This window comes from Podarcis bocagei (genome assembly GCF_964188305.1).
Source record: "Podarcis bocagei genome assembly, chromosome: 13".
In the NCBI taxonomy this organism is placed as follows: domain Eukaryota; kingdom Metazoa; phylum Chordata; class Lepidosauria; order Squamata; family Lacertidae; genus Podarcis; species Podarcis bocagei.
The window spans coordinates 13351776-13369670 of NC_138138.1; the positions used below are offsets into that span (position 1 = coordinate 13351776).

At 44.0% G+C, this 17895-nt stretch overlaps 1 protein-coding gene across 1 annotated transcript in view; it reads left to right on the plus strand.

Moving 5' to 3' along the window:
* The window catches only part of BRCA1 (BRCA1 DNA repair associated), a 51349-nt gene that overhangs the window by 21684 nt on the left and 11770 nt on the right, over window positions 1-17895 (plus strand). Inside the window, exons 10-13 of the mRNA XM_081166044.1 lie at window positions 270-3449; window positions 5022-5110; window positions 7756-7915; window positions 15449-15780. Coding sequence (XP_081022170.1) covers window positions 270-3449; window positions 5022-5110; window positions 7756-7915; window positions 15449-15780 — 3761 coding nt within the window. The remainder of the gene's footprint in view (window positions 1-269; window positions 3450-5021; window positions 5111-7755; window positions 7916-15448; window positions 15781-17895) is intronic.

Genomic DNA, 17895 nt, shown 5'->3' on the forward strand with positions numbered 1-17895 from the left:
AAATTCAGCTAGCACGCTTTTCTTGGGCCTGATTTTTACGACTTGCTGCATTCTCACAGGGAGTCCCAGCGCCTGACCACAACTCACTTCTCAAAGAAATAGCCTCCCTTCTGGGAAGGGTTAGGGTAGCTCAACCAGGAACTCGGTTCCTAAGAGAGTGATGGCAGGGCTTGGACTAGCTTAATTGGTGGTAAGGAAAGGCAGCAGTTAAGAAAGGTAGCTGGTGTAAGAGGCAAGCCAATCCCATTTCTAAACTTTTCTATTTTCAGGTGTATGTGATTATTTGGAAGAACTTGGAAATACAGAAGGAGCCAACATTGGAAAGTTAGAAATTCCTGAGAAGAATGCTGCTGTGGAAAAGAGTCAGGGTTTGTCTTCTCCAGATCCCTGCTTGCGTAAACATGACAGGAACTCCAATTCCATGCCAGAGGGTGGTTCTTGCTCTTTACTCAATATGGCACAATTGGCTGATGAAGCCACAAAGCCCACTGCAGATAAACAGGCTGGTCACGATGCAGGAAATGTTAGTATGGGGCTGCCTTCTGGACATAAACATGTCCTGTGTGAAAATGAGGAACAGCTACTGCAGTCACAAACTTCCCCTGAACGTCCTCTGAGTCAAGTCTCTGGGAAGAAACTGATGCGGAGCATCCAGAAAGTCAAAGCATGGCTGTCTAAAAGCAAGGAGGGTCTTTCTCCAAGATCCCTGCAAGATACTCACACGCAGGAGGTGGATCAAGGTCCAGATTTGTCAGATGGAGACTCTCTGGTCTCCCAGAAGACTGAACAGATTGGATACCAGAAAGTCTTCACAGTGGAATGTGTAGGTGACAGGTCTTTGCCCAAGCCAGTTGCCTCTAAAGCTGAGGATAAACTATTTGGGAGAACGTACAAGAGGAAACGCAAATCAACTCCTCTTTGGAATAAGAGGGAAACAGTTTATATCCAAGCAAAGGAGGGCATTGCTAAGAATACAGAATCCTGTTATGCACCTGTAAAAAGATTATCGCGAAAGAGGAAGGCTACATCAGAATTGCAACCAGATGACTTCATTAGGAGGCAAGATGTGGAAGTAAATAGTAGGAGGCCTGGTGGAGATGAAGATACTGCTTTGGAAGAAGGTTGCCAAGCTCCTGCTCTTGTAGATGATAGCCCTGTGGCAGATCAAAAGGAAGTTGAGCTGCCGACTGAATTTACTGTCAAGGAAGGGCTGTCTGCTTTGGAAACTGATTTAAATGAACCATCTCAGAGTATATGCCTGAAATCGCCAGAATCAAACCGTAACCCTCTAAAGAAGAAAAGTAACACTATGAGCAAGATACGTAGACAATTAATCAAGCCTGTTGGCGAATTGCAGTTAATGATGGACAGAAGCTCCAGGTCCCCTGAGAAGGCAAAGATACAGACTAATGATCAGTTAAGGGAAGTTGGCACAAGCCAGGTGCAAGTCAGACGGAGCAGAAGGCTTCAGTTCTCGACAGAAGACGCCTGGAGGAGAAGTGAGCCAGTAAAGCGAGGAAGGAAACAGTTGGATAAGAGAGAAACAAAGAAGCGTAGGTGGTCTTATGAAGAAAACACGCCAACGCCTTCCATAGCAGAAAATTACCCCAGTGTGTTGCAGGGCAGGCTCCAAAAGGGCGTGTCTTTGTCAGATACCAGCCTGATGGACGTGGAAGGGGATGCAAGTAAACCTTGTGCTAACCCTCCAGCTTCTCCTCAGGTAGGTGTTGAACAAACCATAGAGGGCAGCAGTCCTTGTTGCATTGTTCCCAGTGCAAGTTCCCAGGACAGCTGCTCACTTCTGCATTTTGCTTCTCCGGAGGTGGAGCAAACCACTTCTGAGGACAAACAGCTCACAGTAGCACACCAGACGGAGAAGAATGTGTTATGTACCCAGAAACTAGAGAGCGATGAGTTTTGCACAGGGGATATGATGAGAAGCTGTAAACCCCCTGAGACAAATGATGAAGCTGCAGGAACTTTGGAGCTGAACTCAGAAACTGAGGACAGTGAACTGGATACAAACTTCATGCAGAAGATATTCAATGGCTGCAAACGCCAGTCATTCTTGTTGCATCCAGTAAAGGAATCTCCTGCAGAAATTCAAAAAGAGACACGCATTGGCTTGGGGGAAGATGGCAAGGTTGACTGTTTGAAGAAATCAACTTGCATCGATAAATTTTGTGAGGAGAGAAGAGATGCTGTTGCCTGTGAGGTGAACAGCTCTGTCCAAAGACTGGCGTCTTGTGCTACTGGTTTCCTTGATCACGAGAGGAGAACTGAGCACCCCCAGCTTGCCTCACAAACTGCGTTCCCAGATCATCCATCCACACCAGATCAATTAGCCACCAAGAATCCTGACAGTCCCCCGCAAAGTCAAAAGCCAGTAACTAAAAAGAGTATGTCCCCTCAAATTAGGGGAGAAGGTGCAAACTCAAATAGCAGCAGCAGCAGTGGAAGCCCAAATGTCTGGAGAAATGTCATCATCCACAGCGCCAGTTCAAGCGTCATTAATGAGACACGTTCTAGTATAGACAACTCTGAAGATGCAGAATCTGAAAGCACTAAAAACGAAGGGCTGGCATTAAACTCTCAGCCAGAATTCATGCAGCCATGTCCTGTAATTTGTCAGCTACCACATTCTGAATTCAGTGGCATCCATGGTGAAAAGAATAGCCCCATGGAACAAAAGCAACTGCATAGTGACACAGAAGAAGCAACCAATAATTGCAGTACAGGGACTCGTAAGCGCTTGGTTCACAGTAATAATTTGGAACAGTGTGCCGAGGAGGAGTACCATGGCTTTGAGGTGTCCTCGCAGACACCAGAGGGCTTGCTAGGCCCTGTCATCAGAAGCATAGAGGGCTCACCTAACCTTGGGGAAATAGAGAGGAGTGATAGCTTGGCCATGTCTCCTGGCAGAGACGAGCAAACCCCACTTAAGGGAGGCCTGGGTAGTGGCAACAGAAGAAGTTCCAGGCTGAGCCATAAAGGCCTCGTTCGCACGCAGCAGAGATGGGCACGGAAGCTGCCATCCTCGGAGGAAGATTCTAGCGAAGATGAAGAGTTGCCATCTTTTCAGGCACTGATATTTGGTAAATCGGCAAGCACACCGCTAGACCCACTGAAAAAGAAGACGACATCGGGAGGGATGCCAGCACTGAAGAGCAGCAACAAATGTTGTGTAGAAACCAAGGATGAGCATGTCTGTCCAAGTCAGGATTCAGAGTGCTCTATGAAGCTCTTTTCTTCCCAGTCACACACAGCTGAGGATTTCCGCAGCAGGCCTCATGACTCAAGACACTTAACTCCAGCTCCCACTTCTAGAGAAAATCTGGAAAGTCTTAGAGAGAATAAAAAAGCCACTCAGCCCAGAGATGAAGTCTCAAAAGATGCTGGACAACAGAAAGATGAACAGCAAGAACAAGTGGATTCAGAATTCAATTTAGGTATGAATATATGTTTTTTTTATTTATGCTATTTTAAATCTCCTACCTTCATATTGAATCCTCACCCTTTCCCCCTCTTATTAGTACTGTTTTATGAGTTAGCTTGTGTCTGCAAGCCATAGGCCCATATATAGAAACAGCTAAGGAGGCGATGGTACCTCTTTTGATATATCCAGTTTAAGGAAGAATCCTGTTTCACTTGGAAGTCTTCATACTGCATTTTAAATGCTAAGTGAAATGGAGGTTCTTGTTTTCTCCCCCTGTAAGTGTGTTTACATTACACTATTGCCCCTCTCCTAGGTTTTCTGAATACAGAGAGGAGATGCACATACCAGACATTTTTAATATTCACTACAGCAGTCACCAGTGTGCCTATAGTGCTGAATAAAGTATAAATTGGCCCTTAGAACTTTTACAACAGGGATGGGTAAGATGGGGAACCTCTGGCCTGCAGGTGATACTCGTCTATTCAGCCTGTATCATCCTGCTCTCCTGTATTACATTGGTTTTTTAAAAAATCTTCCATTGGTGCCAATAGAATATTTTTTAAAAGCTTAATTGTTGCATCGAGGAAGTGGCGAGCAATTTTCAGTGATGGTTGAAGCTGCTGAGGTAAGGGTTAACCTCCATGTACTGTTCATATATATACAGTGGTGCCTCGCAAGACGAAATTAATTCGTTCCGCAAGTTTTTTCTTCTTGCGAGTTTTTCGTCTTGCGAAGCACGGTTTCCCATAGGAATGCATTGAAAATCAATCAATGTGTTCCTATGGAGACCGTCCGGGGACAGAGGGGAAGCGCCGCGCGCCTTCCCCTCTGTCCTCGGACCTGTTTAAAGCAAGGGGCGGCGGGGAGAAGATTGCTTCTCCCCGTTGCCTGCCCCGCAATCTCCGGGGACAGAGGGGAAGGCGCTGTTTTAAAGCAAGGGAAGGGGCAGCGGGGAGAATCGCTTCTCCCCGTTGCCGCCCCTTGGTTCAAAAGCAGCGCGCCTTCCCCTCTGTCCCCGGAGATTGCGGGGCTGGCAACGGGGAGAAGCGATCTTCTCCCCGCCGCGCCTTGCTTCAAAAGAGGTCCGGGGACAGCGGGGAAGACGCGCTGCACTTCCCCGCTATCCCCGGAGCTTGCGGGGCAAGCTTCGTTTTGCGAAGCAAGCCCATAGGGAAATGCATCTTGCGAAGCGGCTAAGAAAACGAAAAACTCCTTCGTCTAGCGAGTTTTTCGTCTTCCGAGGTGTTCGTCTTGCGGGGTACTACTGTATTCAGTGTTCTCAGTGTCTAACATTGAATAATCCCGAGTGCATAAACATTTGTCCCTGGCACCTAGGAATTTGAAATTTTTCTTCAGCCCTGTCACTGTAACTTAACTTCGTACTTTGAGCCCAGGCTGTGATTTTGTAGGAAGCTTTCCTAACCTCCGTTCCTTCTTGTTCTTTCAGCCAAAGCTCCCCTCTTCCTTTCTGGGGGTGGTATGTTGGGCACATCTTTGTATCAATAAATAAGAAGCCTTGCCTGGGAATTATCTCTGTATGCTCTCCAATATTTTGTATGAGAAACAGGGTTCTTGTCTTTTGAAGGTGAAGAGACCTTGGACTATGACAGTGAAGCTAGCTGCTTGGGGGATTCATCAGGCCTATCTTCCCAGAGTGAGATTCTCACCACACAGGTATGAAATGGCGCAGTTTCAGGCATGGCTGTGAAGGACTAATGCAGACAAGCTGCAGCAAGGGAGGATAAGATCTTGGGAGGAGAGAAGTTTTAGAAAGCTAGTGGTATACAGGAACCACATGTCATACTGGGAACATGGTTGAACCTTTGTCACTGGAGGCCTTTAAGAGCTGCTTGGACCAGCATGGATTAACGAGCTAGAATCAATCCATGTTATTTATTGTTTGTTTCATAACTCATTCTTCCTCCCAATGGAGCCATAGGTGGCAAGCACATCCACTTTTTTTAAAAAAAGCATTCTAAAACAGTTTAAAGCATTTTACTTTACCATGAGTAACATTATTTCTTCCAATGACCTTTGGGTTGCCAGGAATAGTATTTTTCCAGCCACCAAATACATGGTGGATAGGAATGTTTTCAAAGTTAATAATGTTGGAGGTGGATGCTCCTCACCAGGGTAGGCATTCCACAAATGGGGAATTGCTACTGAAAAGGCCCTGTCATAGGTCAGTTTCTAGTAGCGGCACCACCAACAAGGCCTTATCTGCTGATTGTAGGGCCTGAGTTGGTTTATATGGGGGGAGGTGCTCTTTGGGGTACTTGGGCCCCAAGCCATTTCGGGCTTCATACGCTACTACTAACACATTGAATTGGGCCTTGTAGCTCACTTGCAGCCAGTGCTGTGCTTAGCAACCACATTCTGTATTGGCAGCAGCCTCTGGATCATCTTCAAGGGCAGCCCACCTTTCAAAATCCCTAGTGCTGCTGTGGGAGGCACCAGAAAGAACTTCTTTGTGGCGCTTTGCTCAGCAGCAGGTGCTTGGGAACCCTGCTGGCTTCCTTCTCATGTGGTGGGCAGAAGAGGGGGATGAATCTCCTTCCTCTCCTTCACTGGCCATTAAGCTTTGTCCCACTCCTACTCCTGCAGAAGGGAAGAATGGAGTCAGTGATAGTTGCTACTGCTGGGGGGGGGGGCGGGGGGCGTTGCTAGCCTGCAATAAAGTTCTTTTACAGAAATATTTCGATAAGATTTCTGCTACCAGCTCCCTTGCAGCTGCTGCAGTTGTAATGTATACTTCTGCATGCATTCAGCAAGCTGACTTATGTACAAAAGAGAAATTTCCCAGTGCTGCAAACCTTTCTCCTTCAGCTGAGGAGGGTATCCTTGTGTGGCTTACTCCTCCTGCTAACTCTAGTCAAGGTTTTCGTTCTCATTAAGTTTGCCTGCTCTTCTCAAGTAGAAGGAACTCCTCCTAGTCCTAAAACTTCCTGCTCTGGTACAACAAGTCTTCATTAAAGCTCTATTCCTATTCTGTTTTTTACCTTAAGCTTCTGAAGGTTCTCTTCTCCCCCCACCATGCTTTCTGAATTATAATGGTGCAAAAGGAAGTCAGAACATCATAAAACTGGCTGCGCTCCATGCTGCCATTTGTGGATCTTTGGGAAGCAGCTATAATGTGGTTTGAGTCACAAGAAGGGTGCCTCCTCCAGCCACCACAGGTTCAATGGGAAAAGTCCACTGTGGAGGGGAGGTCTTTATTATAATGAAACAGACATACAAGGGAATTATTTTGGCTGGCATCAAACCAGCTTTGGTGAAGGACATGAAAGGGAGGAGCACAAGAACATTGAGAACAAGGTAGCCAATATGATGCCCTCCAAATGTTGGACTCCCAAATCCTATCTGTTTGCTAGGATGGCAATGATCTGGAAGTTGGGAGTCCAGCAATATCTAGAACATGACAGCCAAACTTTTCATATCAAGTGGGCCACAAGAGTACTTTGACACGAAACCTATTGGGGGTGGGGAGAAGAGGCCAAAATTTGATACACACACTCCCCCAGTACCTTTGCGCTGCCTTCCAGAAACCGGGTAAGTGAGGTGCTGGGCTTTGGGAAGGAAGTATGAGGCTCTGACAGGGTCCTAGAGCCCTCCCACCTCCTTCCCAAAGCTGGGAAAATGCTAACTGGGCTTTGGGAAGGAGGCGGGAGGACTCTAGGACCCTGTCAGAGCCCTCATGCCTCCTTCCCAAAGCCCAGCACCTTGCTTAACCGGGAGGCATCCAGTGTTGCTGAGGGCAAAAAAGGCATCGAGGGCCGCATGTGATCCTCAGGCAACACATTGGAGTGCCCTGATCTAGAAGGCACCACATGGGCTGCTATAGGACTCCTTCATGGAAGGAGAAAATAATGTTGCTCTTACCATGATGTGTTCATTCTCTTTAGCGCAGGCATAGGCAAACTCGGCCCTCCAGATGTTTTGGGGCTACAATTCCCATCATCCCTGACCACTGGTCCTGTTAGCTAGGGAAGATGGGAGTTGTAGCCCCAAAACATCTGGAGGGCCGAGTTTGCCTGTGCCTGCTTTAGCGGGTATCGGTATCCTACTTACCCAGGTATGGTTGTTTCACTGCTTGTCGTCAGGCTGGGAGAGACTCCCAGGGCTTTCAGTCAGAATAATTTGAGTACTGAGGGTGTCCTTTTCTCATCTGTTCCCTATCGAACTTCTCAGTTCCCTTGCTTATACCTCTGTATTGTACCACAACGTTGCCTTAGATGGCATGCAAGGATACTCTCTGTTCACTGAAAAGAGATAACTTATCATGGGCAAATCTGTTCTGTTCTGTCCTGTCTCGTTTGCAGCAAAAAAATGCCATGCAAAACAGCTTAAAGAAACTCCAGCAGAAGATGGCTATTCTTGAAGCAGTTCTCAAACAGGGAAGCCAGAGTGCTGTCCGTGAAGGATCACTGCTTCCTGGTGAGGAAGGTGATTTCACTGGAGGACAGACAAAATCAGCAATGGGTGAGCAATGCAGTCCCTTCTATTTTTCCTCAGGAAGATTGCCTGGGTATTAAGAATGCTTTCCTACTTCTTTTCAAACACCTTGAAATAGACCTGTGTTTTATTTTCTATTTTCACATATTGCATTATGATTTTCATTGTAAAAGTCATAAGCTACTGACACAAAGAGATGCTGAACCTAAGTTAATTACTCTTGTCAGCAGCTGACTTTGCTAACAAGCTACTTTGAATAGGAAATAACATTGAACCACCAGTGTGTTGTCCGAGTGCACAACAAAACAATCTCTGCTTCTCCTCCCCTCCCCTGCACTCCCTCCCCTGAATTTGTTCTGGGAATGCAGAGCAGATTTGGGGCAGCATAGGGGAGGAGAGGGAACTAATCACATTGTTCTAGCAATGTGCAACTATTTGGTTTAGTGCCACTTTCATGACGGATACCTCTGCATGAAGTACTGGAACTGGGAGTTCTTCTAGCGGAAGGTGAATTGTGCATCTTCCACCAAGGTAAAGCAGTCCTCCATATAGATCCAGCTTTTAGTTAAAAAATCAACTCTGTTTTCACAAGATTCAGGAACCTATCCTGCCTTCTTTCTTCCTATTCTCATCCAACCATGCCCCTTGAACTGGGCCAGTTTGCACTGGTCACTGCCAGACCTTCAAGTTTTATATTGTCAGAACCAAGTCCCTGCATCAACACAGATTCCTCTTTGTATCCCTTCGATCCCTTGGGCCTTGAAAGGAGGCTGTCCCTGGCTTCCTTAGTCAAATTGCCCTGGGAATGTTAGTCCTAGTTCAGTCTTCCAGCAACATTCAGATCCCAGAGAGTATCCTGGCTGACTCTTGTCGGCAGTGCTGCCTTCCTACATGGTTGCTTTCTGAGAGAGAGCATTGCTGGAGGAGATATGCTTGGTCATTGGTGCATACCTTTGCAGTTCCAAGTTTGCAGCAAGGCCTATGGTTGACTCTAATGAGATCAGTTCCATTTGTCACATGGTTCTGCTTCCTGCCACCTTTCCTAGGCTCAAACATCCCCTCTTCCCAACCCCCAAAGAGGAGTGGTACAAGCCTGACACGCAACAAACATGAATCTATGGTAGTCAAACAGTTTAACAGCCTATTAGCTTTCCAACCTATTAGCTTTCCACAACAAGCAGGAAAGTTTCCAAAGCTAACATAGGTACGTGGAGTAAACCCTGTATCTCTAGCCTACAATGTACAGCACATGGCCCCTCAGTGGTCACAGTTCATTCCACAATAGTGATGCGACTTCAGCATTCAGCACAAATGCTCCGTTGGAAGAGTTTTAGCAGGGCCACCAGGACCCCGGTCTCTTATTTTGTTAAGCATTACCAGTTCAACATACTTGCTTCTGCTGATGTGGCTTTTGTAAGAATGGTGTCCCTACAGACCCTTTGCCCTTAGACTCTGAGTAGTGAGGGGAAAGACCAGGATGTTGGTACAACAGTTGAACATTCCAGTTTAGGTATCTTCCTCCACTAATAGAGAACGGAGCGCTGAACTTACCATGGATATTTCTTCTCATCAGTACATGGAAGGATATCCAGTCGTACTCAGGCTCACCTTCAAGTTCCCTTGCTGGTCATAGGGTAGATGAGGGATGATGCCTTTGGCTTCCAAGGCATACAGTTCAGCTTGGTTTGAGTCTGGGCGTCCTTATCTCTCCTTTCCTCCTCTTTCTTACCCCCTTTTTTCTACTACTGTAGTGTTTTTACAGTTATGGTGGTTGTTAATTTATTGGCTGTACCATGTCCTGAAATTGGGTTGGGGGTTCTTGTCTCAGCAGAAAGGACAGCACCAAGATTTTCTTAGTTCTTCCTTTGGAATGAGTAAGAGGAGTAATCTCCATTCACAGTTAAGATGAGAAGGAACCTTCTCAGCAAGTCCAGTGTTGTTTGCCCTCTTCTGATCTGTTTATCCTTGCTCTTTAATTCCAGAAACAAATGTTTCTTCTGTCTGTTAAAGCACCACGCTATAGTTTCTGCTGATGATGCAATACAGAGTTAATTTTGCATTTTTACAGAGGAGTTTATGCATCAGTTTGAGCTCTGTTGCCATGGCATTGGTTTTAAAATGCATTCCCATCCCCATATTGTTGTGACAGTGTATCACATTAGCTTGTTTTCTTTAGCTAGATAAAGCCCAGAAGCTACCTTGGCTTTGCAGGGGATGCCCTTCTTTTGGAATTGTGACCTGGTGTACTGATAAAATTTGTAATAGAAATGCTACTCCAAGAAAGTGTACACATTCATTCAGGGCTTTTATTTGCTACTCACTCAAATTGTTCCTCTGGGCAAGGAAGGCCAGTTTAATTGCTGCATCAACAACACAGCCGGGTCCCTCTCTTAGACTAACTTCATAACCTTTTGCTGTTGCAGGGTCCCAGGTGCTTAATCTTTTGACACCCTATGGAGGCAAACAAGGGCTGTGGCTAGTAGGCATCATTGCCTTCTGCAGAAGGGTGGGCAAGCGAAACAGAGCAATGCTAATCTCCACCAGGCTTCAGGTCAAAGGTTCTCTTGGGAAGGCTGTGGGGGAGTCGTCTATAAAACACCAGCAGTAGAAAGTAAAACAGCTACTTCCAAGTGGAAGAATGAGGCCCATGCCAAATGAGCAAGATGACCCAGAATTTTAAGGCAGCTGAAACGTTTTTAAAAGTTCAGAGTAACTGTCACCTTAATGAGCTGACTGCCAAAGGGTATTGCGATCTGCATTCAGTGCCAGTGATTCTGTAGAGTATGCTCATCTTTGCACGTCTGATCTATTTGCATTTTTCAATCCCCTATTTGCAAATATGGGACGTGGGTGGCGCTGTGGGTTAAACCACAGAGTCTAGGGCTTGCTGATCAGAAGGTCCGCAGTTCAAATCCTTGCGACGGTGTGAGCTCCCACATAATAGCCAATGAGGACTCAAATCAGGACAAAGATTCAAAACTTGTCATTGCTTTGCTTTGAAAGAGCATCACACAACAAGAAGCTAACGTTGGGGTTGTAGTGGATAGCTTGATGAAGATGTCGATCCAGTGTACAGCAGCTGTGGAAAAAGCAAACTCCATGGGAAGATTCAGGATAGTTAAAATAAAGTACTTTTTCACACAACATATAGTTAAACTATGAAACTCACACAGACGGCAGTAAAGGCCACCAGCGTGGATGGCTTTAAAAGCAGATTGGACAAATTCATGAAGGAAATTGGGAGTAGGGTGGGCTTTTCCTAATACTACAATAAGGGAGAAAGTTGATTAATTAACTCCCCACCTACCCCCAGACATTCAACTAGCTCAGGCTTGTAAATGTTAATTTGCCTTCTCACTTAATGGCAAATAAGAATATTTTCCAGCTGACCGGACATGGCTGTTTCTGTAAACTGGAGGAGCTGTTCCTTTATCTAATTCATGCTCTTGATATGCAACAGGTGATTTTGTTATGTGTGACCAGTCATGCTGGTGAAAGTTTTTGTGGGCTGGCAGATTTTGTAGATTCATCTGCAAGGCTATCTAGAACTGTCTTGAACACAGTTCAAGGTCTGTGCTCCCCACGGCTGTTTGCACAGCTTTCAATTTTCCCCTTTTCTTGCGAGGAATCCTATTCGGAATAAGGGAATTTCCCTTTAAAAAAAAGGACAGCTTTTGAGTGTGAAGGACAGCTATGAGTTTGTAGGAACAATTTGTGGGATTTACTTTTCAACCTTTGACAAAATTGGTGGTGTTCAACTTTTATTCAGAGTAGTTAATGGACCTCACTTAATCCTATTCATTAATTTCAGTGGATGTATGGGTTGTTAGGCGAGGGTAGTACCTCTGGTGAGGAACACATGCTCCTCCTGGGGCAGTTTGTCCACCTTTGGTCCCCACCCTGCACTCAGCTCTCCCCTGTGGCTCCTAGAAGCTGTCAACAAACAACAGTGGCCACCCTCCAGGAAACTTCATCGACTGGCCGACTAAACCAGGTTAGGGTCTCAAACCCTGGGTTAGTTAGGTACTTCCCCTGCATGCAAAGACAGGTGGACTGAGCAGTTGAAGCCAATAGTGGGTCCAGTGGTCAGGAAGGTGATTTTTGCACATGCTATAGAGGGAAGCGAGGGGGCAGGTGGGGCTCAGCCTGGGAAGGTAGCCCATCGGGGTGGGGTTTGGGGATCCAAAGGGTATAATTATAACCCGTCTTTTTTCTTTTTATTCTGTTTTGTTATTAATATGAAAAGTGGGGAATTCGTGGAAGGGAATTTGGGTCGACTTTAGGAAAAGGATTTAAGAATGAGCACTGATGTTTAAAATTGGTTTTTTAAATTGAACTAAATATAAAAAGGTTAAAAAATTGGGGATAAGAACTTGCTGAATTAACAATTTGAATTGGAATATAAGAAGGGGAGGTGTGGGGAAGTCAAGGAAATATGTTATAGAAAATAAGGATCGTAAACTATATGTTTTTTGTTTTTTCTTTTTGTTTTTTTCTTAATGGAAAATTCTCAATAAATATCTATTTTTTTAAAAAAGGGAAGGTAGCCCATCTAGGAGAAGGAAAACTCTGATCCGAAACCTCTGATGTCCTGTGGGGTATCCTTGGGAGAAGAAAACGCTAAGGAGTAAAACCCGTAACACGGTTGGTGCCTTGTACCTTGTACTTGGTGCCTCCTTCAGCAACCCCTGCATCCAAGCTGTGGCAAATGTATTGCTCTTCTTTCCTTTGGACCACATCAGTGAGGCTGAGAGGAGGGACGTTGTCTGGCCAGCCAAAGGACCTTTATACACACCACCCAGGCTTAGCCAAACTAATGAAGAGGTTTGGCTTCACCCCTGGAGGGAACACTCCATTTTCTCTCGAGACAGATGGATGCCAAAAAACCCCAACAACAACAACTCTGAGTAAAACTGAACTGAATACCACCCAGTATCTTTAACATAAATCGCGAAAGTGATTAGCAACTTCTAGAATGGCAGTCATGAGTCAGCTGTGCTTTTCTAGTTTATTTTCATCCCAATCCCCCAGTGATTCTAGGGACAGTCTTTCTGGGTTTAGAAGCCCACTGCGTTTAGACATAAACAGAACCTTATCTAGTGTGAGAATAATATGCTGTTCCTGATGGAACTGGTTTGCAGGCGAATGTTTTTGCAGCAATTTCAAATCCAATCAAAGCCAAATCCTTAGATAGCTATAAATAGCACGTTTGAGTTTTAAGTCGGTGAAATCGATTAATTAGCTTCCTCTGGGCTCGGAAACAGACTGAAGACAACTTAATTAACAGAGCCCTTGTTTGGGCTTTCAGGCCAGTATAAAGTATTTTGGGGCGCCTCATAAAAGCTTCAACCTGATTACATTTATTGATGGCTTGATTACAAATTACAGCGTCTCTCCTGGCTATTAAAAAAAAACCTTTTGCCTCTTTCTAATCACTTTCTGGGGAGAAGAGATATATTAAAGCTCTTTTGAGACACCATAAATAAGAAGCTTTAAAAAAAAGAGTAGTGAAGAGAATGTTGCCTCAGGCCTGTTCTGCTCTTTCCATGTTTCTTCTGTTTTATCATTAGTTCCACCAAACGCATCACTTGACACCTTGTGTTTTTTCCAATGTGATTGAATATTCAAAGTATAATTTGAGTATTGAGTCGGTAGTGTATTATATACTGATGCAGGACTGTGAGTGTTTTATAGACCGTTAAAGATGCAGCTACTCTCCAGAGTCAGGAACTAATACGGTTCTACATTTTATGATTAATATTTCAGAATAAATCAGCAAAATACTAAAGCTGCTTTAGAGACTGACGTCACTTCAAGTTACTGGCTGAGAACTGTGTCACTAACATTCCCCCCCCCAAACCTGGAGGGTTGAGGCATTGGTCTAGAATTTAGACCAACTCACCTAAAAACAGAGTATCCTATCTCTTATTCACCCTTATACACTTCATAAATAGCTGTGGGAGAGTTTCTCTGTAAAAGTTCCAAAGATCTCAGAAGCCTATTCCTCAGTAACCCAGAGCAAGGCTTTCTTTTAGTATGGCTGCCCCTGTTTCTGTGTAATATATTTTATAATATATTTCCTGTTGGGATCCAGCAGATGCCCACTATCTGCATTTTCCGACAGGCTTTGCTGGCTGGATAAATGGGTTTTTACCAGGGGTGTCTACTTTGTATGGTTTCACTTTTGTTGTTAATGTATTTGTTCGTTTCTCTGTGTTTAACTTTCTTCTTTATTCTCAATGTTTTCACCCTGGGAGTGGTTGTCTATAAGGCAATTAAGAAATCAGTGATAATGATAAGTATATAATAGGGTTAAAACATGTCCATCAGTGACAGACATGTGCAGGCTCCCTTCCACCCACTCAGCCTTCTGCAGAGCTGCCAAGAATGTTCACAAACATTTTAACTCCTCAAGGGTGAAACCATCAGGAATAGAATGTAGAGAATATATTGCTGTTCCTTAAATTGCATTTAAGAACATTTATTTTCTGAGCTTTTTCTCTAAAGCTTCTTAAGTTTCTGTAAGATAATGTTGAGGTCTGCATACTATTTCTGATGACCATATAATAAAGAAATTCCTTCCAGTAGCACCTTAAAGACCAACTAAGTTAGTTCTTGGTATGAGCTTTCGTGTGCATGCACACTTCTTCTTGGTATCTGAAGAAGTGTGCATGCACACGAAAGCTCATACCAAGAACTAACTTAGTTGGTCTTTAAGGTGCTACTGGAAGGAATTTTTTTATTTTGACTATGGCAGACCAACACGGCTACCTATCTGTACATATAATAAAGCTTTGCTTGCAGCTCCTCTATAATGCTTGGTATATTTGTGTTTCTTAAAATAAAATGCAGGCACTTATGCTCTAAAAAATTCATAAATACCTAGACAATACAAACTGTCAGCTAATACTGCATGATAATATTTCATATTCTGAAAGCTTTGCAGTAAATTTAGGTATGATAAGAAAGGAAGTGTACTTCTGGCATCCATGGGACCTTGGAAGTATGTTAGGCTGATAATGACTGGTCTAAATGATGGATCTTTATTTTTTTTTATTTAATATTTATTGAGATTATACAAAAAATTACACATAAAGAAAAAACAAAGACTAACAAACACAAGCTAACAAGAAAGTTGACAAAAAGGCAACTTAGAAAGAAAGAAAAAAGGAAATAGAAAAAAGAAGGGGAAAAAAGATATTTTAAAAAAGGATAAATCCATTTTTCAGCATCTTTGATTTCATTTGCTTATTTCCTTGACCTCCTCACACCTCCCCTTTTGTATTCCCGTTTTCCAAGTCTTTTCAGCAAATCCTTACCCTCTTTCATTTGACTTTGCTCTATACTTAACCTATTATAACTATACATTTACATCCGTATAACTATCTATAATTACCTATTCTTATTAACCTTATTACCAAAACCACTTCTTTTCAGTCCAACATCATTTTAAGATTCATTAATTTTACAGTAAAAATTAAAATTAAATGATGGATCTTTAATCCATTCCAAAAATGGAAGGAAATGCTTTTCTAATGGGTATATTTTCTTCTTTTTCAGGAAGCAAAGCAGATTTGAGTTCTGAAAGTAAAGAAAGCCTCCAAGGTGCCTTTTCTACCCCTGTGAGAAACATGCAAGGGACTCCAGGGTCCTCAACGTCTAAAGAGCAGATTTCCAGCCCTTTGGCCACAGAGACAGCAATGGGGCCTCCTGCTGCCACACATGGTTCAGGAAGACAAAGTGCATTGAGGCATAGTGCACAAGGAAGTCCAGTCTGCCCCTTGTCACGAATCACACATTGTAGCACAAGCAAAGGGAATTCAGAGAGGCCATTTGTGACAAGCAAGAAGAATATGTCTCTGGTGGCCTCGGGTCTGAACCAGGGCGAGTTGGTAAGCACTCCTTCAATGGTAAAATCAGTATGATTCATATTACAGAGCAAGGCCTAGAGGCTGCAATTCAAATCCTGATCTTTCTCAGTTTCCATCTAAGAAACTACTCAAAACCATGGAATTTATATCTAGGACCTGTTGCTGAGAGACCACGCAGCCTGCTTTGAGAAATACTATTGACAAACTCTCAGTCCATTCTTATTTTGTAGCAGGTCTGTAAAAGAAATTGATAGTTAAAGAAGCCATAATCAAAATATTTCTTAGCCAGCTTTGGCAGTACAGAAAAGTTATGTAAAACTTTTAGACTCCAATCTAAAATTGCTGTAGTAAACAGGGCTTTTGGGTTTTCTTTCCTTGTTTTAGAGAAGGGAATTGCCACTACTTCTACTATGAAAGAGTAGCTTAATACTTTTTATTAGGTCCAACAGAAGTGGCCTACCTGGGTAATGAGAGTGGTAAACTTATGGGAGAGTGTCATTTCCAAGAACCAACTACTGAAAGAGACATTAGTGAGACCTTTATTTTTTAAAGTGCTTAATCTCACTTTATTCAATAATTTCTGGCCAGTCTCTAATGTTCCATTCTTCAGCAGCATTCTTGAGTACACAGTAGAATCTCAACTTCAGCTTTCCCAGACAATATGGATTATCTAGATCAGGCTTCCTCAGCCTCGGCCCTCCAGATGTTTTGAGACTACAATTCCCATCATCCCTGACCACTGATCCTGCTAGCTAGGGATCATGGGAGTTGTAGCCCCAAAACATCTGGAGGGCTGAGGTTGAGGAAGCCTGACCTAGATGCATATCATTCTGACATTAGGGTTCCATCTTGTCCCCTATGCTATTTAACATTGACATGAAACTGCTGGAGATGTTTTGGAAGTGATGTCACCAATATATGGACGGTACTGAGTAGTCTCTCCCTTTCCATTTCCCCCCTCCCCCATTCCACCACATTCCAGGGGGACTGTTGTAGTTACATACCAGGAATGGGTAGACTGTCCCTCCCCAGGTATTGTTGGACCCCACCCAACAGCCCCATCCATCATGGTCAAGCGTCAGGGATGATGAAAGCTGTTGTCTAACCATACCTGAGGGGTCACAGGTTCCCCAATGTTGTTCTAAACAATGGCCTGTAGTCAGTAATAGGACCGCCTGTCCTGGTATGCCCCGCAGAGGACCTTAAGGTCCATGAATAACCATAGTTTAGAGGTCCCAGGCCCTAAGGAAGTCAGACTATCCTCCACCAGGACCAGGGCCTTTTCAGTGATGGCTCTGACCTGGTGGAATGCTCTGTCCCATGAGACTAGGGCCCTTCAGGATTTAACCTCCTTCTGTCGGGCCTGTAAGAGAGAGCTATTCCGACTGGCCTTTAATTTGAATTCAGCCTGATCTTTTATTTCCCTTCTCTTCCCTCCCCTTTTATGAAGATTACCCGCTCTGAGACCCCACAGCTAATTTTCCCCTGGCCTCCTCGCTGGCCCAAGTAGGACTAATTCAGGCAGCTAGCCCTGGTGACTATCTAATGCTTATTAGATGGATTACCTCCAAATTGATTTTTTGAACTTTGAATTTTATTGTTATTCATGTTTTTATACTGTATTTTATGCTGCTTCTACAAAAAAGTGTTTTAAATTTGTTGTTAGCCGCCCTGAGCCCAGTTTCCTGAACCGGGAAGGGCGGGTATAAATAAAAAATTATTTATCATTTATTTATATGTGAATATGGTTGAGAGAGATACTAATAGAAGCTTAATCCGAACAACAGAGAGGCGACTCTGATCCATAGGACTTCTGATCTGGGAAGAGCAGCTCAATCTCTCATGAACTGGGTAGCACTCTCCTTGAAAAGTCAGGTTTATAGTGTGAGGGTACTTCTAGATCTGGCCATGAACCTGGTTGCCCAAGTAGCAGTCATGGCACAGAGTCTAGGTACAGTGGTGCCCCACAAGACGAATGCCTCGCAAGACGGAAAACCTGCTAGACGAAGGTTTTCCGTTTTTGAGCTGCTTCGCAAGACGATTTTCCCTATGGGCTTGCTTTGCAAGACAAAAACGTCTTGTGAGTGTTCCGATTTTTTTTCGCTCCCCCCCTTTTTCTAAGCCGCTAATAGCCTT